Raw genomic sequence first — 25,113 nt, 5'->3', positions numbered from 1 at the left:
GCTGAGTCGTGATCTTGCCCATCATAAAGCCAGCTTCGTCAAAGTTGTAGACGTCCTCATCACAGATGCCGTACTTAGCCTTTGTCTGCTCCACAAGCTCAAACCAGCTCTTGATTTAAGACTGGATCTTCACATAGAGCTCTCTGCCTATCGTATGCCCGATTGAAACGCGTCGTAAGACTGTCTGTACGCTTGACAAAGTTGGCTGGCCACTTCTGCCCAACCTGGCCAGCGCCGCGCGCAGCCAACAGTCTATCAGCCATATCGCGCACAGCTGCGTAGGTAGGCGAAAATCCACGTAGATCTAGATCAAGTATGTGATCGACTATCACCTGCTCTTCTAGCTTCGTAAGCTTCTTTGAGTTAGGCTGGCAATCGCGTCGGGCAGGCTTGCCAGCGCGTCGGCGGTGGAGTGTAGCTCGCGAGATATTGAATGTCTCAGCAGCGCATCTTTCAGTTTGAATTTGCTTTGTATTAAGAGCTGAAATCGCAAGATATATATTAGCCTCACAAGAGACTTTAGAAGCTTGTTGGGGGGACGCCATAGTTGGTTGAAGTTAAGGTGTTGTGCAAAGTTGGTGGGGTGGCTCACTCGCTTGCCTGGCTCACTCGCTTATCCAACACGTTGTGTGAAGTTAGTAGGGTGCGTTACCCGCTCGGAAACTACGTTACGTATGGGAACAACCCACTAACTATTAATCCCCTCATACATCCCCCGTGTATTCCTTGGAGCGATGATCGCCAGCTGTGAGATGCATGGAGTCTAGCTAAGGATGTTACATCCCGATTCCTTGGAAAAGGCCACGTCCCCTAAGCCTGGGTCATCAATGTCCTTTTTCGCCCGGGGAAACAAAGCAATCCCGGTGTATTTCTCTGCTGTTGCGTCAAGTGGTGAAAAATTCCGGGGAAGTTTATGGGACCAATGGAGCGGAAGCGGAACGAGATACACGTTGGGTTCGACCAATCGGAGTTGCTCGCACAATCAATCAATCTCACCAATAGTGAACTTCTCAACATGGTGCGACATTTATCGCCTCTCTGTATTGCTCGGATAAGAAAACATAAGTTGGCACAATCCCAAGGCCTGAATTTCGAATTCCCGATCCCAGATAATCAGAATATTATTGTTTGAAAATGGCAGCAGCCGAAGCGACAGCCTACTTTCAGAGCCTGGCTCCAACTGAGCCAGACCCCGTTGCCGTGACAGAATCCTACAAGGACAAGGATAAGCTAGCCTATTACTTGTCCCAAGTCCCGTTTCGAACGTCGCGCCCCCTCAAAGTCATCATCTCAGGCTGTGGTATGAGTGGTATGGCCTTTGCGCACGAAGTAAACCATGGGAAAATCCTTCAAAACGTGGATCTCACGATTTATGAGAAGAACGCCGGGATCGGAGGGACCTGGTATGAGAATCGGTATCCTGGGTAAGTACTATAGTGTTTTTCAACCTATCGCCTCCATGTAATTGAGCTGACTGGATTTCCTTCGCCAGCTGTGCATGTGACCTTCCAGTGCACAACTATCAATTTGCCTGGGCTCCATATCCGTACTTCTCAAGCTACTATGCGTCGAGTGCTGAGATATGTCAATATCTCAATGATGTGGCAGATCAATTCGATCTTCGAAAGCACATCCACACCTGTCACAAAGTTGTTGGTGCGAGGTGGGACGAGGAGCGCTCCAAGTGGACCGTGACCGTACAGCGTCTCAGCACAGACGAGCTTCCATCGACGCACCCTGATCAGGTCAAGAATGGAGATGCCATATTGTCCACATTCGACGACGAGTGTGATGTCTTCATCAATGCCACTGGTTTCGTCAATGACTGGAAGTGGCCCGCTGTCCCAAATAGAGAGAACTATCAGGGCCGTATCCTCCATTCGGCCGCCTGGCCCAAAGAACACCAGTCCTTCAAAGGTGAGACCGTGGCTCTCATTGGAAATGGAAGCAGTGGTATACAAATATTACCAGCCATCCTAGATGAGTGCGAAAAAGTCTATGCGTTCATTCGCAACCCTACATGGATCACAGCGGGTTTTGGGTCCAAATATGCTGGGCCCAACGGCGATAACATCATATTCACCGAGGAACAGAAAGAATATTGGGTCAACAATCCCGATAAGTACTACGAGTATAGAAAGGGTGTAGAGAATGAGCTGAACAACAGTTTCCGTATTTACATGAAGTATAGTGCAGAACAGCAAGTCGCTAAAGACTTTGCCATCAAACAGATGACCGCAAAGTTGGCAAAGAAACCCGAGTTGTTGAAAATGCTTCTCCCAGAGTTCGCTGTCGGGTAAGCTTCAGAAATAATACCGCAGCTATATCTTGCTGACCTGGATCAGGTGTAGGCGCGCAACGCCCGGTCTTGGCTACCTCGAAGCCCTGGCTTCCGACAAAGTGGAATTGGTCTGGGGTGAGATCGACTCCTTTGTCGAGGAGGGCTTGCGCTCTGCATCTGGCAAAGTCGTGAAGGTGGACTCGATAATATGTGCAACCGGCTTCAATGTTGGATTTGCACCTCGATTTCCGGTGATAGGTCGAAATAACGTTGACCTTAGGGAGGAGTGGAAACAAAATCCAAAGGCCTACCTATCGGTGACAACAACAGATATGCCAAATTACTTCGTCTACAACGGGCCTGCGAGCGCGATCGGTCATGGAAGCCTGGTTGGTTCGATTCAAGTAATCACTGGCTATATTACGGACTTGATTCACAAACTGCAGACCGAAAACTATGGATCTGTCTGTCCCAAGCGTGAGGTGGTCGATGCGTGGCAACAGCACTGCTTTGCGTGGCTACCGAAGACTTCATGGAACACACCATGTGCCAGTACTTATAAAAATGGCAAGAGGGATGGCCTGTTAGTCTCTCTGCATGCGGGATCTCGACTGCATTATTTTGAACTTCTTCAGAGCCACAGATACGAGGATTTTGACTGGACGACACTTTCAAAGCTACCTGAGATGAGATTTGCGTGGCTGGCCAGTGGATTTACCCAGGGAGAAGTGAAACGTCACCAAGCTAAATTGAAAGGCGAAGAGGTCGATGTAGATCTTACGTGAGTCCTTTCGTGGCTTTCCTTTTGCACCTCTGACATGCCGTGTGCGTTTTATTATCGTCTACTAACTCGCAGTTCCAAAACAGATGGTTCCTAAGACCAGCGGATGCTTCAGCTCACATCCGCCGCAGACACGACCAGGCCGAACTTCTTGCAGCTCAGCGCGTAGTGACCAACGCCGATTCCAGTCATTGACGAAGTTTAAAAATACAAAACCTGAATCGCGAAGAAAGAAATCGTTAGGGGGTGTGTGCAATGGTGGCTCGCCGACTGCGCAGAGTCCGCGGCTCACGGCCATTTGCAGCAAAGAATCCACTTGATTTCGTGTCGAATGTGAAGGTTCAAAAATCTCCGAAATGGTTGTGTAGTGCTGAGTATACAGATGTAACGCTCTGCTGTAACTTTTTCATATTGCCTATGAATGCAAAAGATCTTTCGCTCCATCTTCAGACTAATATTGGGTTTTTTCAGGAACAAGGGTCACAAGCTTTTTCTAGTGCTGTTGAAATATTTTTATCTTTGAAGTAGTAGCAGTAGGGCACGAATACGCCACCGAACAGTTGTTAGGTAGTATGGCAATGAGCTTGTAAAAAGTCTTGATAAACGTTCCCGTCATGTAGGCTTTCCGTGATACTGATAGACTTTAGAGCGCGCCAAGAAAAAATATATAGCGTCCTGTAAGTACATCGAATATATTGTATTTCAAAATTAAATATGAGAGTTTTCTACAGGCTTTATTGATCATAAAACCATATACCAGCAGGCTCGGTCAACACGGACGTGTGTGCGGATTTGTGAATCTAGCTACATTTCATTGAGATGGACTAGCATCACGACCTGTAACTACCTTGGTAAAGTCTGGTTTTCTATCCAGCAGCCAGCCCATGCCTTCGATCTGTTCCATCCTAAACTTCTTGCTGGCCTCCAATGAGGGAAAAAATAAGAAATGTACATGTGGAAGCCCGGGGTAGAGATATAGTTTTGTCTTGCATCCGGACTCGTGGCTTAAGATGTGTTCGTAAATGATGGCTTCGTCTCTCAGTGGATCCAGCCCAGCGATTTGGAAGACTGCAGGAGGCAGTCTTTCATGACCCCTAGGGTGATTGAGTATTGAGTATCGGACAGAATCGTTCTCGTCAGGCTTGTAACCACTGATAAGCATATCAAGTGTTGGTCCCGACAGAACGGGTGCATTTCGGTTTTGCTTCTGAGAGAGAAAGTAACTCCTATATTTTGCCGGCACCGCTGCGAGAGGAGAAATCATCGGCATGGCAAGGTACTGTCCGGTCAGTGGGAAAGCCAAACCTTCGTCTCGAGCGAGGTGTGTGAGAGTCGCCGTGATGCTGCCACCGGCAGAGGTGCCTCCAACCACGAAGCCGAGCGACGGGTCGGCGGCTAAGGATGTTGCCTTTTCTGCGATCCACCTGAGTGCATCCCAGGCATCATTGATAGCGTAAGGGAAAGGGAATTCAGGGGCAAGGCGATAAGAGACAGAAACCGCAACGGCACCGAATGCCTGGACAAAATTACGACAAGTCAGTTCTTCGCCTTCAGGGGATCCGACACAAAAGCCTCCGCTATGGAAAAAGACTATCAGAGGACTTCCGTTTTTGGGTGGCATCTTGGGTTGGTAAAGCTTGGCTCTAATCATAGCTCCATCCCTTGCTGGATACTGTATCTCGCTCAGTGCAACTTCAACGGGTGTAGGACCCAGCGTTGCAAAAGAGGCAGCATGGCGTTTGATAGCAGTTTTCTTATAAGATAGGAGATCGAGATCGTCCGGAGGCAATGGATAGGTTTTGACAAGCTAGAGTACGAGATAAGCAGCAGTAACAATTCCCTAGGGTATCTCGAAGCATACATTTTCGAACTCTGGATCGATGGTCGCAAGAGACAGCATAGTCTCCACATCGAGGATTGAATTGACAGTCTGAGCCATTGTAATCAGATGGCTGACGCACACCCTTACAGGAATTGGGTCTGATATGAGCTCGAGTCGATCACCGATGACCCTGTCTTATTGTTATATATCGAGTTTGTGTCTGGTAGTTTGTAATGATGCAGGATGCAGCTATTCTTTGAGTAGTATCCGTATTCAAAGCCAATAGGATAATTCTAAGACAATATTTCGAAGTAAACGGACTTCGATGACCTTGGTAGATGAGCGGCTCCCGACTGAAAAGGGCTGTACGAAGAGTTTTGAGGATCCAATCACTTCACAGCGGAAAGCTGATTCCTCGGCATTGGCTAGGTAGAGGTTCCGATCCATTTCCATCCATCATACGGGCGGCGCGCTCGGAACCTAGTGCCGAACTTCCTAGCACCTTGTGCATGGTAGGCCCCCGAGCGTATCCTCTGTGATTCTAGACAGAAATTTGGGTCTAGCTTTTTTCGTTGTGACCTCGAACACTCTAGACTACGCCTGGCGCAAGCTTGTTCTTATAGCTGTCAGGCAGCACATCACTTCACAATGTCATCGAGCAGAAGATATCATATCAACACATTCACGGATATTATGAAGCTTGGAGTGCCGGGCAAGGGGATGTAGTGCTATAGCTATTAAGTATCGTGTACCCGATTACAACCTCGTCCCTCAGCCTGACGGCATAATAATTGTTGGAGCATATGTCAATGGAGTTTCAAAAGAGTTGCACGAGCCATTGTGGGATGGCTTTGAGGCTCACAGAGAGGCATCGCTCAGATAAACTGAACTCAAAAAGTGATTTATTGATAGAGTCAAGTTCTTATAGGGACGGCTGCGTAATTGTTACGTAACAGACACTGGTAAATCTTAAGATCGATGTAAGGTGAACCTATGTAATCTAAGGTAATTTTTCATTCGCTTGCCGGACTTGGTCCGTGTTTACATCATATCCATTAGGAAACGGTCTCTAATGAGCGTGATAAGCCTGTGAAAGAACATGTGTATACCTGGTGCTAAAATCTCGGTCAACTATCCGTGTAGTATTCCTGCATCACCGAAGGAGTCAAAGTCAATATCGAGACCCACGTAAGAGCCTGGTTCGGAAAGCCTGAAGCTATCTTCTGTCAATTGAAATAGATTGGATAGCTCGTCAGCACTAGGGTTGAAGATAGATAGGTCGTTCTGCTTGGGATTCTGTCGTTGCTCCAGATCAGCTAGGCTGGTTATTTTGGAGGAAAGGATAAAACATACCAAGATGGAACAATTGCTTCCTCTTTCGTGGTAGCCATGTAGGGTGCAGATTCCAGGTTGCAGAAAGCCCTTCAAAACATGGTAGGCTGTCTGGGCTACTGTGTCTCGTCCATAGGCAAGTTTCTCCAAACATTGCACGCCCTTCTTGACCTTTTCAGTGACGAGTTCACATTGATTCTCATTCATCATAGACGAGACTTTGGGCAGCGCCACGAGGTTGTAGATGCATTCAATGATGGAAATTGCCGAGAACAGGGTCATGAGCGGGCGTGGTTGAATTCGCTTATAATCCACTAATGCAGTGATGATGTCGCTGGCAATATGGCGGCAAATATAGACCTCCGGAATGCTTTCACTGCGGTGATACTGACTGGTGTCAGTCAAATCTAACTTCCTGTCCTTCCACAGGTGTCGTCTTATTGATAGGCGCAGATTATTGATCCTCTGTTGTGTTTGAGGTTAATTGGTTTCTACTGAGACCACACTGGCAAAACGAAATTCGGAAGGGGATAAGAAGACTCACTAAGTAGACAAGAAGTCTTAGGTCCGTGAGTTGTTTGGATGCCGGTTGACCTATGGCGCTCAGATCTGGAGCAGGGTCGCTTTGCCAGGCCAGCGTTGGGCAGATAGCGTTACTCGCTCGCAACAAAAGCGCATCAATGATCGTGGTCTCTTCGTGGTCACCAGCCTTGGGCGACCTGAGGCAGTAGAATGAATCGCAAGACCGGGCCGTCAAGCGACCGATAGTGACTAAGAACTGGAGGTAAGAGAACCATTCGTATTGGTTGATATATGCATGCTGTGGCTGGTTTTCGGCGTTGCTGCTCGATGTGCGGTCGAGGGATTCACAGACAAGAAATGGGATGGGTACGGACCGATCGGTGCTTAGCACCTGTCGACATTCCTCGGAGAAATCGTCTACCATGAAGTCGGTGTCGTGGATCAAATATGACCTCCCGTAACGTTGGGCGGCTTGACGGTCCATGAGATAGAGCACCCACCAGAGTGCACGGTCCGAACTGTAGCTATCCGCCGAACACCCAGCCCAAGTCTTCTGGTTATTCAGACCGGCCGTGAGAGCTTCGTTCACAGCATCGATCACAGCCGCCGAAAAGCGATCAACACGTTCGATGGCTATCATGTAGAAAGACTCAACTAACCGAAGTCGCACCAAGTCGAAATTGGCAGGTCTCCTTCGATAGTGCTCGGTCATGATTCTCTTGCTCTCCATGAACCAGCCTCGGTCGCAGAGGCGGTTACCTGTCTTGGCCAAGGAGTTGAACGCCGAATGCTCTGCAATGGCCAGCATCATGCACGTCAAAGCCAAAAATGTGATTTCTTCTGGCTTTGCGTCTTTGATACTTAAACGAGCAGTGCGCTTGTTGTAATGGGTAGCGAACAACGCTCTGAGCTGCTGGGTGAACTCGGTACGATGTACGACGGGTAAGGGGAAGTTGAATTCGTCAAAGTACAAATCAAGGAGCTGGTATATGCGCATATTCGGGGCGAGACACGTCTCCAGGTCGACGGGAATATAGGCCCGCGGATTTTGGGTCGGCTGCAATCCTGGCATTGAATCTCTTAATTCGCGGATCTGCATGGCCAAAGAGCCATACAGTAAGCTCTGACCTTGACACTCATCATCAATACTAGCCCTTTCGTTCGCGAACTCTTGCGTATATAGAGCTGAGTCTTCACGAAAAGTCCTCTTAGTTGAAAGATCCTCGTCATCGACCGTGATTACTTGACTATTGCTTCTGTCAATCCCGTGTAGTGGGTCATGTAGTGACATATGGCTTGGCTGCAGTTACTCACTCAGAGATAGATATCACAGCTTGGTCCCCGGTCGAATTTTGAGCAGAGACATCGTCGGTCCCTCGGGCCTTCAGTTGCCTGATTTCCTCTTCCAGCAATAGCAGTCGATTTTGCATGTCCGGGTCTCGCTGCGCCTTGAGTTGCCAATTAGGCAGTGACTGAGTTGGTGGCTTCCTCTGACTGGCCTGTTGTGCTCTAACCAGAATTTAACTAGGTCACCGGCAGGTCAAGCTCTTCTCCCTCACCAGGGAGGGAAAATCACTTACCTAGGCCAATTATCGTTCTGCTTGTGGGGTTTTAGGCCCACCGTTCTGGAGTAACCGCACTCCAACTGATAAAATTGACACCGTTGACATGGACGACCGCCACTACACTGTAAGGCAACCTTGTCAGCCGCTGTTTGTAGCAACAGACGTCACTCACGGAATAATCGGGCTGAGGCATGCCTTTGTCTTCCGGCGACGGCATTCGACGCTGTTCATGTTAGCGAGAGCGGTTGAAAACTTTTTCTGATCATCAAATCGAGTCAGATGCATCTCATGCAGCCAGAAAAGCCAGCTATGTGCTGGAATAAGACTGAGACGTACCAAGCACAAGACACATATCTCGAACGCCGCACGGGGCCCAACTCAGTTCTCTCTACACGGCTGTCGTTCATTGGTAGTGGATCTTGATGGAGTGTATGAGGGAATTGAGCATGTTCGAAAGGGAACGGCATCTTTATTTCTTAGAGGCGAAAACTATGGCCGATCCGCACAGCCGAAAACAATAAACCAAGCCCACAAATTGCGGGGTAAGGGAGACTTGTGGGGTACGGAGAAAACCCGCAAATGCCTCATCGCCAAAACGCCATAATTAACCTTACCACGCTGGCTATGGTTCGCACCACAGTCTTTGTAGATTGCGAGCTCGCTAAGCTTGGTACTTGCGGTTTCCGAAGGATTGACCAGGCAGAGTAGGTTGCCTCTAGTAGTAGTGGGTACATTATGGAGGCGCCTTTCAAAAGCTCTATCCTACTAAGAACACTTCAGCCGAATTATGGCCGTCTTACCCGAGGTCTATCTCTCCTCTCTATAACGTATCCGTACTTGCATCGCTAGTGGCCCACCTGTGACGATACCTGGCTTAGCTCCACCTAGGCTACCACGTGCCCACAAAGGTACAGTATACTACATTGGCAGTATCTGGTGCTGAATAGAGTATCGGTATAATACTAAGCAAGGTGGGCTAGCTATTGTTATAGATACACTACTAGCAACAGAGTATATAGATATATTATAGAAAGGAGAGATAACTAAGCCTTAGCTAAATGTTACAAGTAACAAGAGGGATTCTCTCCCTGACAAACGACGAGAGGGCTGGAGGCCTATGGACGTCCACGTCAGAAGGTAATGATCATCGCGGGGCTAGGTCACGTGATATGCCATCCTGCCAAGAACAACCATCCGAGGGACGGCAGGACGCCTTGGGATGGCAGGGAAGGAAGAGATGGCAGGACTGGAAGCAATGGGTATAAAGATTGGATGGATTTCATTATTTGCACTCGTTGTGGTCAACTCAAATTGTACTTTCTTACTAGTATCTTTATTCAACAAGATTGTTACTTGTTAGTCTACGTTAGTGTAGGCTGGAGTTGTCAATCAACCTTCGGTTAAATCCTATAACTCTTTTCCATAAAGAACTTCCAGACACTCTCACGGAGCTGATCCCAAGAGACCTACTCGCCCTAACCCGGATCGAGATTAGAGAAGTATCAGCAACCCACCACGTGTAACAACGTGCAGAAAATTAGCGCTAACAATAAAAGTAGGAGTAGCAGCGTTAATATATCGCTTCTAGTAGGGTGCTCTAAGTCTAATAGGCTCAGCAGTGTAACGAAGTTACAACTCCGCCAAGTATCGGACCGATCCTAGAGTCGGATTGGAGGAAGTACCTGCCGCCCTTCATCAGCTATTCGTCGTGCAGTCGGATCCGACTCGAATCCGACCAGGACAGGTATATATGGAGGCGCTCCCTGTAGCTAGCTCTGTAGACTTTTGATATCCTTTCGTAGAAGGCCTATAGGTGGCTTGTCGAATCTAGGCTCTTTGTGATCCCACGCACTCCCATATGCCTCTGAGTGACACTACTGCCGATACCGATCCGAGTAGTCTTACCTGCGCCGTTACAAGTATATCTCGAGTGGAAGTAATATAAGACTTCTGGTGTCGAGACTCTAGGGTTGGTTTTCGCGGATGAAGCAACAGGGTGATATGGACAGTGTCTCTCAAGTAACTTAAGTTGAACACATCGAGCCTTAAGGGCTCAATGCCTTTGCTATATACTAAAGAAATATGCAGAGTGCTCTGTTGCTCTGTTGTGCCAAGCACTACAGATCAACGATCAAGTCACGTGATCTCGGGCGGCACGGCTGCAGGATTGCGGCGTGGTGCCTCAAATATGAATCCTCCAAACTGCTTACTGGTCCAAGCGTGTCATCAGGTTCAAGGATCGTAACTAACACTCTTCTTCTATCCACGCTTCTACTAGGGACTCCACTGGTCTTTGTACGCTTCCATGATTGCAGTAAATTTAAACAAATAGACTTAGTTTGTTCGTATTATGATATATAGGAGAGGCGTACAAGCGAGTAGCCAATAAGCGTCAAGTCTAGTAAACGGCTAGCTAGGGGCTCGAACGGGAGGTCGGGGGAGCAGCGGGACCCAGCCCCCAGGCAGGGGCTAAGTGGAGGGAATCACCACGGACACGAGCGCCCTGTGGGGGCTCAGGCGAGGTTTTCATACGGAAGGGGGGGGGGGGCGGGCTGCTGGCTGCATAATTCCTGTGAACAAACGCTCAGCCATAGCGTGCTGAGCCACAGGGGTGCTGCCTAAAATATGCATGGACCTATTCCTGATATACTACAAAAGCCACAGCTGCCCATTATTCTATTCATCATCTCTTTACCTTCAATTACACCAGCTCGCATCTACGTAACTTGCGAGGCACATACCAGCAAATATTATCAAAATGTCTTCTTCAATCTCTACTAAGCAGCGAGGAACCCTCTACTACGAGTATAAGAAGCTCAACAAGAGGATATTTGAAACGCTAGATCCCGAGAGACTACTAAAAGGCGTCCGTTACGAGGAAGCAACACAGATTGCACAGGTTCTTGCCAGAGACCTAGCAGAAAACCTCCGAGATACAGTCTGCAAACAACTCTTAGATGCTATAGAGTATCGCACCGAGTGGGGGAAGCGCTACAAATATGCGCCCCAGCACATACAAGATGGCCATAAGACGTACGTTATTTTTTTGCAGGGCATCCAGTACCAACTGAGCGCGTATAAAAAAGGAAGGAAGGCGACGATTGAAGTAATAGAGCAGCACCTGAAAGCAGGAGAGGAAGAGGAAGGAACTATGGACGATATCAAAGTGGGCCTGACCCTCGAACAAGCAGAGTTCCTCGCTTTTCTAGCTTCCCTCATGGCGCTGGTTAGTGAGGCTGCAGCGCTCTGGCGGGAGGTGGCACAGGGAAAGTTACCCATCTGGACAGCCTCTACCTGTAAGTGTAGCTCAGTCAGTTCTAATAACAGACGGCTCGCACTGATCTGTTGTTCTTAACAAATGACAGTGACCGACATCCTCCTCCACGAAGCCGAGAGCCTGATCCACGTGACAAGACTCCTGAATGAGGAAGAGGAGTTGTCATCAGAATTGCTCAGGCCTTGGACTGCCAGCACCAGCGATAAGGATGGGGTGTCCTAGCCGCAGCTCGCGCAGGATTGAGTCGACGCGCTGGACAAGGCGAACGACGCAGGAAGTTTGTGGCGCGAGCTGTCCATACTCCTGCCCGAATTACCCCGCTGCTTGTTCCTCTTGATGATCCCTAGCCTTGTCTCTCTGACATTGTGCTCTTCGGCGTTCGAGTTCGGTTTTATCTAGCATTCGGAAGCTGAGAAAGTCCAACAGCCATGTGCAAGAAAGTCGTTGCAATGTCGGGACTATCGAGCTCGTCGCATGAAGTTATAGTGCGGGGTAACGTCAGACAATGACGCAAAGAGGAACAAGGCTGACAGTAGTGTAGTCAGACTAGGACCCTGACTATATACAAGCTCGGGCAATACACTTTCCAGCCACATGTGGTTTTCGGCCACCCCACCCAAAGTAGCCATACAATTCAAAGTCTTCATTCTTTCAACACTGCACTTCCCATATAGATCCACTGAAGGTTTTCAAACAGGATACTAGTTATTTCAGATCTTGGTTCTAGTATTTTTAGGATCGAGCGAGCTGCTACACATCAGTACATGGCCCCGCGATTAATGCTTTAAGGCTGTCCAGCAGACTAATAACCACACACGATAACTCATCGAAACCAGTAACGATTAACTCTAGAGCAAGAGCGGTTTTTAGTGGAGTGGACAAGACTCGCAGTAAATTCAGACAAAGGGACTCCTTTCGTTCGTATTATAGATTGAGAGTGGAAGTTCTCTAATGAAATGTTAAGTATTCGTGTTGCAGTGCATGTTTTACGGATGGTTGCCGTTCATGCCAAATCCTCATCATCGGGATCTGTCGTGTGGAATCCGTCGCATGATGCGCAAGAGAAAGCTGGGTATATATTGACCATCGGTGTGTGATGTATTGGGTTCCCGGTTTTCCTCCTACACTTAGGACACACCGGCTTGCCCGTTTTACTGACAGACGTTATATTCGGGCAATCGCGCGATCCGGTATGACTGTAATGGCAATGATCGCAAATGAAATGATGCTCGGAGACTCCTTCTACCTTAGGTCCATGTCGCCCACCTAGCAGAAGGTCTGTTGCCAGGTCTGCATTTGAACATAGGACATCGAGTACCCTCTCCTCTCGTAGGGTTGCTTTTAACATGCAATGGCGACTCGCAACGGCAGCGATGACTGAGTTCCTTAGCTCCACATGAGCTGGTGGCACAGTTGTCGTGTAGTCGTAGACAAAGGCAGCAGTTACGGCCCAGTCGTTGGGATTGATAGTCATGACCGTGTTCGCAAATGACGTTTTTGCAAGCTTGCAAAGAGATGCACAGTCGTATTTGTCGGCGATTATAGTAACCTGTGCATGAAGGAGAGGTTCTAGAGTGTCGAATTTAGAGACATTGTATCCAGCCTCGTAGATGTATGACACCATGCAGTCAATTGCATTCGTGTATACTGGATCATCTTGCAAAGTAATTGCTTCACTGCTTGTCTCCTATTATACAGGTTAGGCCTTGAAAATACTTCGGTCACAATTTCCTACCACTAAGCCGCCGGTGAGAGCCTTTTGAAACCATTTGGAGTGACAGACCACAAGAGCTTTGTGGATGCGCCAGCTCTTGTCGCTAAAGTTCAGGGTCACATCTGATAGATCACCAGATGTCAAGTACGAGAGGTCGCGAACATAGTTTTCATAAGCCATAGCTGCCCGAGTTTGTGACTGTCAGCTTATCAATAAATAAGGCTTAGTTACGAGCGGTTGAGACCCCGCTCGCAACGCGCCACATTCTCCAACGATGACGTACGGTAGTTATCGCTACCTGAACCTTGTTCAAATTTCTGAAAATCGGCCGTGCACGCGTCACGCGTCAACCCCTCTCCGCCCAACGGTCTTTTTTCCAGCCTCCTCGTATCCTCATCCCACCAGACAGAAGTAGGCTTCAATATTTTCCCTTTTTTCCATCTCTACGCTCCAAACACAACTACTAATGCAAGACAAAAATAGTGCTTGTCAGTAAAGTTGGCTTTACTGCGCATCTTGCTGCCAGGAGCATGCGATATTGTGTGGATTCACGCTAGACCCAAAGCACGTAGAGTAGAGGGTGGCGCCACACTACAAATAGATTACAACAGGGGAGAATCAGCACCTGATTTGCGTTGCACGAACGCGTTTTTGGGGCAGGATGCACAATTACCTGACTAAGAAGAATCAGGGGTCGATACCACGGGGCATCTTATACTAGTTAGGCCTACCGCCCAGCCTCATATTGATTAAGGTAGGTACATAGGTACGTAGGTACGAAGTTGCTTGGAGGTAGCCGTCATCCAAAGTACTAAGATTTGTATGTAGTTAATTACTTGTGTATGTAATTACCTGTGTCTGTAACTACGGTTGACTGCAAAACCAAACGGAAGCTAAGCATGTGAAGACCTTATCCATAGCAGCCCTTTGTAGGCTTGCGTGGACGTGAGGGGTCGAGCTGATGTTTTTTTCCCGCACTCTGCAGCTGGCAGCGGGACGTTGGCTGTTCAATCACAAGCCATCTTACTCCTGTTGTTCTCTAGAACTCTAATGTTGCCCTCCATATGTGGGCGTTCCCATTACCAAGCACACTAGCACCCGCTCAGCATAGGCCTGTGGTACATCTAACCTTTGGCATTCCTTCTCAAAACATAACTGTTCGAGATCGTCTCGGTGCGGAGGCGGGATGAGTGTCTAGGTCGTCGATAACTGCTACTATGCATCATCAGCGTGTATCCTGGAGAGATGTAGCAATACTCGTACCTAGTTGCGTCCGATCATTCTGTCCATATGTTCTGCTTACGCGTGGTGATGGCTCAATCTTGTCACTTGTCTGTTCCGTGCTCATCATTCAACAATGCGCCTGGCCCTTCGACCAGACGCATCCAGCTCGAAAAAGCGCCTTTCCTGGGCTCGACCCATGCGGGCTCGTGAGCGACGAAGCATAGTGTGAAAGGGTTGCTTTGGAGTTTGCGAAACTTGCTGGTGACGAGGTCGGCGACGTACGGCGACGGGTTTGTTAGGTGATGCGGAAGCTGGGTCCTTGCGCAGGGGTGACGTGTCGGGTGGAGTTGGAAAGGATTGCAGTTTGCGATGCGATGTCTTCGGCGATGGCGAGGGTGAAGGAGTTGGTGTGAGTTGCGGAGATTGTCGGCCCCAGCTCGGTTCAGGGGTTTTGTTGTATGGCACTCGTTTGAAAGGCGCTTCCGTGTTGTCAGTCGCCTCCCGCTGATTCTGCAGCTTCAATAGTGCAGCGAGGAGAGGTCCAGTAATGTACTGTTCTTCATAGGTTCTCAGCACGTGGTCTGGTATAGTTGGTGAGCGCGGCGGCGATGCCATGTCATGTTTTGATGATATCATGCGTAAATGTCCGATGGAGGACGCGGTGCCCAGATGGCCGTGAAGTCCTTCCTTGGCAGCGCTAGTCTCATTGGGAAACCTCCGCCCGCATCATCCCACCTTGCATCTTCAACCTATCCTGCACCCTACAACGAGACCACTTGTCTAATTTCTCAACTTCATGGACCCACATGGCGATGAAACTGACGGCGACACCGAGCCAGATGTGCAATCATGGGACAATGTACATCTCGGAGCGTCCAATGGCGACTTTGCACGATTGGTGCCACATTCTCCAGCGGCTCGCACGCTTTTCAGTCAGGTTGTCCGGCTTCTTGACAGTGATGCTAGTAAGTGGAATCACGTGCGCAGCTTCATTCACTATGAAGTTGTGTATCTTGACGATAGCACTACTGGAAGTAGTTTTACCAGTGTGACTCCACCTCTATAGCATGAACCCGTCCAGGAATACTGTGGTTACTACCGACTGAACATGACCATTCCGCCTGCAAACGAAAGCCTAGGCTGGGTCCTGGGAAGTTCCCGAACAAACAAGCCAGAAAATTTTGTAGACTTCCTTCTTGCTCCGTTCGCCAACGAACATGCTCTCCATTCGCGCCACTGCAGGCTGCGACGCCTGCTCCAAACTGGCGTATTACTGGCTATATCTGATAGCAGAAAGGTAACTTGTCGCTGATATATCAGTGTACCATCGACTTATCCCTATTGCAGGTCAGTATCGACGGCAAAATCGTCCAACGCGATACCAAAAGGAAGGAGCAGGATGTACAAGATTATCAGGCCGCTCTACAGCATGATACCATCATCGGACTTGGTGACCTGACTTATCGTCTCGTATACACAGATTTAAACCCGAAGCAACAACAACGCGAACTACAAGAAGCCCTCAAACGAGCTAGCACTGGGCTTGATAAGTCCGTCATGCTTCTGTCACCAACACCATCCAGGAACACTATTGACTACCACGGCTACAGCATCTTCGATGCCAATCTTCACGGAACAACTAGCACTGTGTCATTGGGATATGACAAGTCAAATGGGAAGCCGGTCGCCGTCAAAATGGTTAAATGTACTGCTGCGCAATTCAATGACCTTCGAAAAGAGATTGAAATCCTGGGCCGCCTCAACCACGTAAGTTGCCATGAGCAGCAAAAGAACGTGACTAAGACCTTTTTTCTTAGACAAACGTTTGCAAACTTGAAAAGGTTGTCAATTGGGACTCATCCGCCGATCCACGTACGTGGCGTCATGATGAAGGCCCAACGGTGGGCCTCATCATGTCGCCACCAGCAACCACTGGAGCACTGGGGTTACTCACATCCTGGAAGTCTCTTCCTGATTCTGCCACTTTTCTTCGTGACTCGATGCGCCAGGTAGCGTCCGGCCTCGCTCATGTTCACAGCCTCAACATGCTACACCGAGACATCAAGCCCAACAATATCGTTTATCACTCTACTAGCCCGGTACATGCTATAATTGTTGACTTTGGATGTAGCGAGCCGGATCCGACAAGCATGCGTCATCACCGAGGAACAATAACTTATCTGGCTCCAGAGGTCATGAGAGTGAAAAATGGACAATCAACTCAACCATTCTCTTTCCCATCGGATGTTTGGAGCCTTGGTGTTACTCTTGTTGACTTCCTGTTAAGCAAGCAGTTTCAACAACAATTGGGAAATGCTGCAATCTATAAGAAGTTCAAGAACACTATGGCAACGAATACTGTTGAGCTGCACTATCCGGATTTCTGGAATCTGGTCCTAGAACTTTTGGAGTGGGATTCTGAAGTTCGACTAACGGCAATGGAAGTGGCTCAACGCCTCACAGATCAAGAAGAAGCTCGGCCCGAGAAAGTCTTGCGACGCGCATCGACGAACGAAGAGCCATCGGCCAAACGGGAGAAACTCGAGATCTAGCCACTAGGATTACACAAAGAAGCAGACAAGATGTTTCCTCGCGCTAAGTACAAATTGGGTAAATCAGGCTTGTGGGGATTGCTATCACGAAACCTCTATCTACGGCAATGTTAAGGATCCCCAGCCTCTAGAAAACGCGTCCGATTACCATCCTGACAGACGACGAAAGTTCCGATTTCCACGCCAACGTACAAGGATGCCAACCAGCACCACGCCGAAGACCAGATAGATGAAAGCAACAAATATTAGCCCGCCGAAGGATACGTCGTATCCGTCACCCGCATCGTTGGACTCAATACGACAGGCCTCACCACGTCAACACTCACAACTGCCTTCGTCGTTGTCGTTGGAAATTACCATGCATGCTCTGGGTGGCTCAACCATGTATAATTCTTGGGCAGGTGCATCGCAGTATTGAGGACGACCTTGGCCGTCTTGCTGACCGAGGCTCCGCCTATAGAGCGCATATGACGCATGAAGGCTTTGGCGGTATGCAGATGACCCAGAAAACTACGAGAAGTCTCATCGAACAACGTGGAAAAAGCTTGAAGATGGAGTACGGCTGCGGAGAAGACGTTCATTCTTTCTCCACTTGGAAGCGCTCCCGCATGGAAGATGACTTTGATGTGGCTCTTGGTCATGCTGGGATCGTCTCGGTAGAAACAACTGCCCACAGTGAATTTAGTCTTCCATAATTGTTGGAAAAGATGGAAGGCGGCCTTGCGCACATGAAGCACAGTACGTAAAGAAAACATGGGTGTAGAGTAAGCGCAATGAACACCCCACACGGCATCTAAACGAGATAATGGAGGAAGGGTGTTTCTAATTACCCCTGACTAGTGCCTCTACGTCGTCTTTCTCTACCCATAGATACGATCTTGGTTTTTGTAAAATAATTGCAAAATTAGGTTAGGGTTTGTTAAGCCCTAAGCGCGACTCTTACTGGGCACAGGCCACACCCACGAATACCAACTTCCTACTAACTACACTTTATTTAGTTAACCTCAATCCTCAATTGTAGAAAATAGCTGCAACTTGGGTATAAAGTGCAAATAATTTGCGTGCATCTAACACACTACTTCTTATAATAACTACAAGCTATGATAGATTAGCGTAAGTGTCACGATACTCCAACATAGGGATCACACCCGGGGACCCATCGGAGACCTACCGGGCCGAGGGACCCCCAGGCTCGTGCCTAGAGTATATAGCATCCACCCGAACCTGAAGGTAGACCTCAAGGATTCGTCTCAATTCGTACTATATTGATATCCTTGCTCCTACCTGCTGAACTACGTTACAGTAGGTCATTAATTAAGGGTTTGTTCCAAACCTTAGGAATAAGCCCCCTGCGGACCAAAAGCGCGGGCCATAAAAATCGATCAAAGGTTTGTTCTCCATAGAATAACAGTCAGGATTCTAATATACATAGTAGCATAAGAGCCTCGGTATAATTTATAAAACACAACCTTGAAAAACATGCACGTCTGCGGTGGCTGTACGAATCTGCTCCACTAACTTCTCCATCCGTTCAGCGCACACGTCCCATCTCCAAGAGTTCACTTTCTTTGGCGTATCTCTCAACAGTAACTTTGCATATGCGCGTGTGCACCCAAGTCTTGTCTAAGCATAAATTGCTCTTGTGATTCGCCGTCTTGAGAGATTAGTACATTCTAGCTATAGGAGCTACCCAGGTTGGTCCTGGCTCCAGCTGGAATAACCAAGGCATACGGTCCATAAGCGTCGAAGCGTCAATCGAATCTTCGTCTGTGTCTGAGGGAATGACCGTTTTTGTCAAGACCTCTTTCGTTGGTGTAACCAGTGCCATCGCCGCCTCAGCTGCCTTGGCTTTTCGTTTGCAATTGAATTTTCCTTGGCCCTTTTCGACTGACGCTGTCCCCTCTCCGTCACGATCAGCGCGCATCTCTCGTACTTGGTCATCGCTCGTAACCGTTGCCTTTCCCAAGACGACTAATCTAGCCGACCTACGGAGCTGTTTTGCCATTCTCGCGGTGGTGAAAGTGTCTTGCTCGATCTTCCCGTATGAAGATTTAGCGCTCTCTGATGTCACTGGCGTAATCGGTGTTGTAGGAGATTGGGGTACACTCGTCAGAGGGCAAGTCCCCATGTTGTCGATATTATATCCTTTGGAAAGGGTCTTGGTGTTTTCTGGATAGTAATATCGGGATGTGTGTAATATTCCTCTTTGTTGTTAACTTTCCATAGGCAGTTTCGTGGATAGAATTCAAGTGCTGCTTGCTAACTCACTCAAAGCCTCCGCCATAGAACCTTTCCCCTGCCTTGTCGCAATAGGCTATCGTTTAGACAACAACAAACGCCAGAAATTCACGGATAGGCTTCGTACAAGGTGTGGGATAGGAATCAGAGGCACCACTGAAGCCAAAGTATCATATATCAGTACACGGGCTCTTTTTGTAGCCCTGACTTGTGTCTTCGAATCTACTACTCGCGTCAGCTACTGTAAGTCGATTCAAATGTACCTGTCCGGAAAAGAAGTGCAGCTCACCCGAGATAGGGCTAGTAGTCAACACTTCGACAAGCAATCTAGCAAGACATGTTATGGGCTGAAGTTGATTTCGCGCGGTGTATAATACAACCATACACATTACGGTGCTATGTCATCAACTTGACACGATTGCAGGGCTCTTGTTGCCATGGAAAGCTTTTCAGTGCCTCCTTCTCCACATGGCGAAACTGCCGGCATTCACAATCTTGATGATTAGGTAGTTAACTACTCCAATAACTACGACGTCGAACATGATGTAGACCACGGATGCTGTCGTAAAATAACAACTTGGGTATACGTGAGAAAAGAATTTCCGGTTTTTGTTGTCAAGCACAGTCGCTTTTGAATGTTGATAAAGTCGAGACTGGAGTTAAGTATCATACTCACACTTACCAGAAATGGGCAAAAGATGAGATCCATCGTGCGAACATTTTACCCTTGCATTATCGTCGATAGAACGCGGCCTCGATAAGTCTTCCGCAAAGTTTGCCCTAGAATAGATTGGTAAGTAAGTTTGGGGAGGTGGAGAAGCTATAACTTTCGTTCACGTTTTGGAAAGACTTATTACTTTAACCATGTGAATTACCATTATAGGAGTAGCACAATTTGTGCATATATATGCGGAAGATGCGCTCTTTCACGGCATGAAAGGACAATATCAATTCTCCGTTGAGCAAATCATGATGAGACATTGTCACCACATAGCTAAACTCAACTCCTTTTAATATGAGTATATCCATTCCTAGTCCACCTACGCTAGTCGCGCCACTTCAGAAGACTGTCACCAGACCAAGTGTTCCGTTACCAAAAAGCCTTGTAGAGAAAAATATCCTGAAGGAACGCTATTCATTCGATCCAGCGATACATCTGAGCTACAAAACCGCTCCTAAAGTGATGACGATGAAGGACATAAGATATGAAGGTTATGGAATTTCTCCAGTGGCCGTATTAGAGCCGTTTCCGCTCTTCACAGAGGACGCTATCAACCAAATGCGCGTAGAGGCTTTCACACTAGAAGTCCTGGACAACTGCTTGATCTCTTCTAGTTTTGCGAAACACATGATTGGAGCGTATGTATGCGCCGAAGTACGCGACATTTGTATGGGAAGCGTGGCACAACGAGAAGGTGCAAGCTATTGTTTCTGATATTGCTGGTGTAGAGCTGGTACCTAGTCTCCCCTGCGACGTCAGCCAGATCAATGTGTCATTTGGCTTGGATGACAAGTCGAAGCCAGGCGCTGACGAGACACCTGCATTCGACTGGCATTTTGACAGTACTCCGTTCGTCCGCATCACCATGCTTTCCGACTGTACTCGAATGATTGGAGGGGAAACTGCCATCAAGACAGCTTTGGGTGAGATTATCAGGGTGCGAGGGCCAACAATGGTAAGCTTCTCGTTCTCATTTATGTTCGTCGAATAAGCGGCATTAACTTCTGTCTAACAGGGAACTGCTGTGATCATGCAAGGCCGATACATTGAGCATCAGGCACTGAAAGCTTTCGGTGGCAAAGAACGCTTGACTATGGTGACATCGTGGCGACCAAAGTCGCCGTTTATCTCAGATCAAACGATGCTGGCTGGTGTTCGCGGCATTACAAAGCAGAATTCTTTTTACTACTGGTTCTGCGACTGTCGATTCGATAACATGAAAGCCAGATTTTGAGAAGAGCGATGCAAGATCTTTGAGCGCCAGCGTGAAGGACTAGAGTTTGATATTGGTGCCACTCGAGAGTTCCTCGAGGAGCAGCAGAGAACCATCAAGCTACTTCTTGGCGAAGTTGTACATACTTGATGAATAGATAGGGATAGTTAACTAACTAACATAAATGATATGCTCGTGTCATTCTTTGTACTGTCGGTTTTCCCATGACTCCTATTCAATACCTGAACTCTTCAATTTTCTCAAGGCTGATCACGACTTCCTTCTACACAGATGAAAGGTTTTCTATGAACCCTTGCTCCCTATTTACATCGACTAGCTCTGGGTGCCCAATATCCCTGTCATCGCAGATAAGCAGTGGCCATGCCCTTCCTATCATGTCACGCATGTCTCTGTCTTTGTTACCTGTGAACATATTGCACTGGGGCGTGACTGGTACATATCTCGCGTAATGGAGTCGCAACCCTTGCTTACCGTGTGACGCAAACTGTATAGAACGCCATGCTCAAGGTACACTATGGGTGCGTCAGCTTGTTGCAGAGATGTAGAGTTCTCCGGTTCTTGAGTTCATGAGGCATGCGACAGTTAGTGAATTCGCTTTCTGCATAATGAGAAGCCGTCTGGGCGAGAATGGCCAATAGGAACCCGAAAATACTAACCTTTCACGTGCAGGAAAAACCTGGAGAGCCGTAATCAGCTAGTTGAAAACAGCGTCGTGCCAGGATATATACTAACCCTGCGCGCTTTGATTGGTTACTTTCGGCTTACCAATGTTTCCGTCACATAGAAGAACATCAGTTCACAAATTTCCGCCACAGCGCTATGTCTTACTACTCGTTCTCGGCTCACAGAGTTTCTAGTCACATAGGAAAGGACGTTATGTTGACTGCAGGATTTATAGCCAGTCTTGTAAGCAATCAAAATATAGTTCTAACAAGAAATCAGCTTACCCAAGCGGATACAGCGAGACTTTATCAGTATTAGGCATACGTCAATACATACAGTAACAAGGGTTCGCAAGCATCTATGATGGAATGGAACTTAGTAGATTATAGAAAGCGCTTGTAACTTGTCGTGACTTTGAAAGTTACTTAGAGATAATATAGCTGTAGAAAAACTTGTACGGAGCCTGATTATAGTCTTGTGCTTAGTAGCAAACCGAAGGGTATCGAAGCCCGGCACTACGCAACAGCAATCGCGACCAGCTGTGCACAACCCTATCTAATTTACAATCCTACAAAAATGAAGTTGTTGTCAGTTTCTTCTCTCGGAAGTTTGCTGATCTACGCTGTCACTGCCATTCATCTCGACATCCACTCTCCAGGTATACGATCACAGGTACGCGAAGGTTGAGCTTGCTTAGTAAAAAAACAGATAGCGTCAAGGAAGTCGTTGCGATTCTCTCAAAAGGTTTGCGACAATACTATACCGGGGATCGAGAAGGTGGTATACCAGGTCTCCTCCCACCACCCTATCACTGGTGGGAGGCTGGTGCCATGTTCAATACCTTCATCAACTACTGGTATTATACGGGAGATGACCAGTACAATGCTGTTGTCATAAGAGCTTTAGAACATCAGATTGGAGAATTCGATGCTTTCATGCCTCTGAACCAGTCCAGGTCGCTCGGAAATGACGACCAAGGCTTCTGGGGAATGACAGCCATGTCCGCGGCAGAGAGCAAACTACCAGATTTGGGAAATGGAAAGCCGTCCTGGTTATCGCTTGCTCAAGCTGTGTTCAATACACAGAGGAACCGATGGGACCAGGTAATCTGTGGAGGAGGATTGAGATGGCAGATTTACTTTTTTAGCATCGGATACAGCTACAAGAATACTATATCCAACGGTTGCCTCTTTAACATAGCTGCCCGTCTCTACAAATATCTCGGAGATCAGATATACCTGGATTGGGCTGAACAAGTCTGGCAGTGGGAGCTGGCAGTGGGCCTCATAACAGACGACTATTATTTCTTAGACGGTGCCCACGGCAAGGAGAATTGCACAACTTTCGACCATAAAAAATGGACCTACAACGCCGGAGTACATATGGCTGGCGCTGCGGCAATATGGAACGCAGTGAGTGAAAGCCAAACGGCGACTAACGTGCTTGCAATCGCTGATTTTCCACGAGACTCAGAGTGACATCTGGAGAACCAGGCTAGAAGGAATAGTTGGAGGACTAAGCATCTTCTTCAGAGACAACGTCATGACCGAAATCAGCTGCGAGAACCGAGGTAGATGCAACATAGACCAGCGTTCTTTCAAGGCGTATTTGTCTCGCTGGATGGCTTATACTGCGATGGTCGCCCCTTGGACTCGCGATTCGATTGACCCACGACTCGAGGCTTCCGCTATTGCCGCAGCTGCTCAGTGCACTGACGAGGCAGGTCAGAGCTCTTGCAATCTTTACTGGGCTGCAGGAAATGAACATGGTAGAAGCTTTGGTGTTGGCGAGCAAATGGCTGCTTTGGAAGTGATACAGAGTCTTCTTTATCCTGTTGTCACCGGACCTGTGTCACGCAACAGCGGAGGGACGTCATTGAGTAGCCCGAATGCCGGTCTGGATAACACTAATTACTGAACCTCCTGTTCTTGATGGTATCACTCTAGGGGACAAGATTGGTGCCAGTGTGTTCACAGTCGTCATGCTGGCGAGTGCTGTCGCTGGCGCTGCATGGATGCTATCGGAAAGAGATGAACCACATTTTCGCCGAGAATAAGCTCACTGAGGCTCTCATAACAAGCAAGAAATCGAACATATGTAAGACTCGCCACACCATGATACCTAGCTACTGAGGAAGAAGCAGTGTGTGTCAGTTACAAGCTTTCAGTACTAGTAATCGACACTGGGACAATTCGTTTTGCTATCTAGTATCCCAGTCGTCACATGTGCCTATAGACCAACTATCTCAGCCATTCCTTTGTAGCTGCCTCATGTTCCCTTCTCAACTCTTCCCAGTTGTAGCGCTCGAATTGAAAGTTCCAGATCCCCTGTTTGATGATTGGCCCTTGGTCCGTGTACTTGCTGCTTTCTCTACCAACATGCTGTACCAAGCTAGGGGTTATGGCGAATCTGAGCTCGTTTTTCTGCTCAGCAAACTCTTCTGTCAAGACATCCATATAGCCAGTGCGGCGGTCATTGAAATAAGAGACCAGTTCTAGCGCCTTGCTCCTTGGGAAGACGAGAGCTTGACTACAACACCCGAACCTGGCCATCTCACCTACGCCAATTGGGATAGGCAGGACTGTCATCCGGCCCAGTGCAAAGAAAAACAGGATTCCTACTATCAGGGCGAAATACGATAGAAGGATCGTGCATCGTGGGCCGAGAGAATAGCACAGGATTATGGCGGGCCTGGTTTTCCGCAAGGAAAATAAGGCAGCTGCAAGGACACCCGCTGCGACAAACGACCAGCATACATATGTCGGCCAGTACTCCGAATTCCAGCCCAAGAATGTCTCAGTATAGAATAGACGCACGTAGAGAAAATTTTCTCTAGCATGTCGTAGTACTGTCTGACGTTCTGCTTCGCGTATTGCGGAGACTGTGCGATGGAACCACCCTTCCATAGCGACCGTGTCGTCTTCAAAAATAGCTATGTATGGTGTGTTTTGCTCCGCGCATTTGGACAGAAGATATGAGTAATCATAGAGCCCCTTGGTCAGGAATTTGCCACTTTCATCCTCCATCATACGCACATCCTGTTTGTCGCTGTGTTCGAGGTTGTAGGTAAGAACTTGGTCTGTAAGCTCATGTAACCAAGTGTTGCCGTAATATGGATGCACTCTAGGGTCAGTGTGGGGTATGAACACCATAAGAAATATGTCGCCGCCAGCGTATCGATGATGTA

General features: G+C 48.0%; 12 protein-coding genes across 12 annotated transcripts; 6 read left to right on the top strand and 6 right to left on the bottom strand.

Moving 5' to 3' along the window:
• Nucleotides 1-1,134: 1,134 nt before the first annotated feature.
• On the top strand, nt 1,135-3,257 carry SETTUDRAFT_28914 (uncharacterized protein; the record flags this gene model as incomplete). The annotated part of the gene is made up of 4 exons (XM_008028195.1): nt 1,135-1,424; nt 1,493-2,296; nt 2,346-3,062; nt 3,149-3,257. 4 exons carry the CDS (start codon nt 1,135-1,137, stop codon nt 3,255-3,257), a joined length of 1,920 nt encoding a protein of 639 aa, XP_008026386.1.
• A 616-nt stretch (nt 3,258-3,873) lies between these two features.
• SETTUDRAFT_161671 (uncharacterized protein) lies at nt 3,874-5,001 on the bottom strand (the record flags this gene model as incomplete). The annotated part of the gene is made up of 2 exons (XM_008028328.1): nt 3,874-4,815; nt 4,924-5,001. The coding sequence occupies 2 exons, from the start codon at nt 4,999-5,001 to the stop codon at nt 3,874-3,876; spliced, it is 1,020 nt and encodes a 339-aa protein (XP_008026519.1).
• A 1,141-nt stretch (nt 5,002-6,142) lies between these two features.
• On the bottom strand, nt 6,143-7,546 carry SETTUDRAFT_161670 (uncharacterized protein; the record flags this gene model as incomplete). The annotated part of the gene is made up of 4 exons (XM_008028327.1): nt 6,143-6,180; nt 6,238-6,259; nt 6,316-6,681; nt 6,761-7,546. The coding sequence occupies 4 exons, from the start codon at nt 7,544-7,546 to the stop codon at nt 6,143-6,145; spliced, it is 1,212 nt and encodes a 403-aa protein (XP_008026518.1).
• A 3,472-nt stretch (nt 7,547-11,018) lies between these two features.
• Nucleotides 11,019-12,222, top strand: SETTUDRAFT_169531 (uncharacterized protein). The gene is made up of 2 exons (XM_008028326.1): nt 11,019-11,599; nt 11,669-12,222. Exons 1-2 carry the CDS (start codon nt 11,062-11,064, stop codon nt 11,800-11,802), a joined length of 672 nt encoding a protein of 223 aa, XP_008026517.1. The 5' UTR covers nt 11,019-11,061; the 3' UTR covers nt 11,803-12,222.
• A 256-nt stretch (nt 12,223-12,478) lies between these two features.
• On the bottom strand, nt 12,479-13,474 carry SETTUDRAFT_184914 (uncharacterized protein; the record flags this gene model as incomplete). Its single annotated transcript, XM_008028325.1, has 2 exons — nt 12,479-13,267; nt 13,316-13,474. 2 exons carry the CDS (start codon nt 13,472-13,474, stop codon nt 12,584-12,586), a joined length of 843 nt encoding a protein of 280 aa, XP_008026516.1. The 3' UTR covers nt 12,479-12,583.
• Nucleotides 13,475-14,641: 1,167 nt separating this feature from the next.
• On the bottom strand, nt 14,642-15,133 carry SETTUDRAFT_161667 (uncharacterized protein; the record flags this gene model as incomplete). The annotated part of the gene is made up of 1 exon (XM_008028324.1): nt 14,642-15,133. The coding sequence occupies one exon, from the start codon at nt 15,131-15,133 to the stop codon at nt 14,642-14,644; it is 492 nt and encodes a 163-aa protein (XP_008026515.1).
• Nucleotides 15,134-15,342: 209 nt separating this feature from the next.
• SETTUDRAFT_47758 (uncharacterized protein) lies at nt 15,343-17,121 on the top strand. The gene is made up of 3 exons (XM_008028234.1): nt 15,343-15,815; nt 15,866-16,285; nt 16,336-17,121. Exons 1-3 carry the CDS (start codon nt 15,627-15,629, stop codon nt 17,068-17,070), a joined length of 1,344 nt encoding a protein of 447 aa, XP_008026425.1. The 5' UTR covers nt 15,343-15,626; the 3' UTR covers nt 17,071-17,121.
• Nucleotides 17,122-17,432: 311 nt separating this feature from the next.
• On the top strand, nt 17,433-17,765 carry SETTUDRAFT_39987 (uncharacterized protein; the record flags this gene model as incomplete). Its single annotated transcript, XM_008028230.1, has 1 exon — nt 17,433-17,765. The coding sequence occupies one exon, from the start codon at nt 17,433-17,435 to the stop codon at nt 17,763-17,765; it is 333 nt and encodes a 110-aa protein (XP_008026421.1).
• Nucleotides 17,766-18,474: 709 nt separating this feature from the next.
• On the bottom strand, nt 18,475-19,456 carry SETTUDRAFT_169530 (uncharacterized protein). Its single transcript, XM_008028323.1, has 2 exons — nt 19,339-19,456; nt 18,475-19,272 (listed from the first exon to the last, which is right to left on the bottom strand). Exons 1-2 carry the CDS (start codon nt 19,352-19,354, stop codon nt 18,734-18,736), a joined length of 555 nt encoding a protein of 184 aa, XP_008026514.1. The 5' UTR covers nt 19,355-19,456; the 3' UTR covers nt 18,475-18,733.
• Nucleotides 19,457-20,323: 867 nt separating this feature from the next.
• SETTUDRAFT_161664 (uncharacterized protein) lies at nt 20,324-21,263 on the top strand (the record flags this gene model as incomplete). The annotated part of the gene is made up of 3 exons (XM_008028322.1): nt 20,324-20,614; nt 20,667-20,984; nt 21,045-21,263. The coding sequence occupies 3 exons, from the start codon at nt 20,324-20,326 to the stop codon at nt 21,261-21,263; spliced, it is 828 nt and encodes a 275-aa protein (XP_008026513.1).
• Nucleotides 21,264-22,502: 1,239 nt separating this feature from the next.
• SETTUDRAFT_184911 (glycoside hydrolase family 76 protein) lies at nt 22,503-23,975 on the top strand (the record flags this gene model as incomplete). Its single annotated transcript, XM_008028321.1, has 3 exons — nt 22,503-22,584; nt 22,635-23,338; nt 23,400-23,975. 3 exons carry the CDS (start codon nt 22,503-22,505, stop codon nt 23,841-23,843), a joined length of 1,230 nt encoding a protein of 409 aa, XP_008026512.1. The 3' UTR covers nt 23,844-23,975.
• Nucleotides 23,976-24,166: 191 nt separating this feature from the next.
• SETTUDRAFT_161662 (uncharacterized protein) lies at nt 24,167-25,078 on the bottom strand (the record flags this gene model as incomplete). Its single annotated transcript, XM_008028320.1, has 1 exon — nt 24,167-25,078. The coding sequence occupies one exon, from the start codon at nt 25,076-25,078 to the stop codon at nt 24,167-24,169; it is 912 nt and encodes a 303-aa protein (XP_008026511.1).
• Nucleotides 25,079-25,113: the final 35 nt, after the last annotated feature.

The sequence above is a fragment of the Exserohilum turcica genome (genome assembly GCF_000359705.1).
Source record: "Exserohilum turcica Et28A unplaced genomic scaffold SETTUscaffold_23, whole genome shotgun sequence".
NCBI classification, from domain to species: domain Eukaryota; kingdom Fungi; phylum Ascomycota; class Dothideomycetes; order Pleosporales; family Pleosporaceae; genus Exserohilum; species Exserohilum turcicum.
Note: the sequence above shows the minus strand (reverse complement) of the source record. Positions and strands in the feature narration are given on the sequence as shown.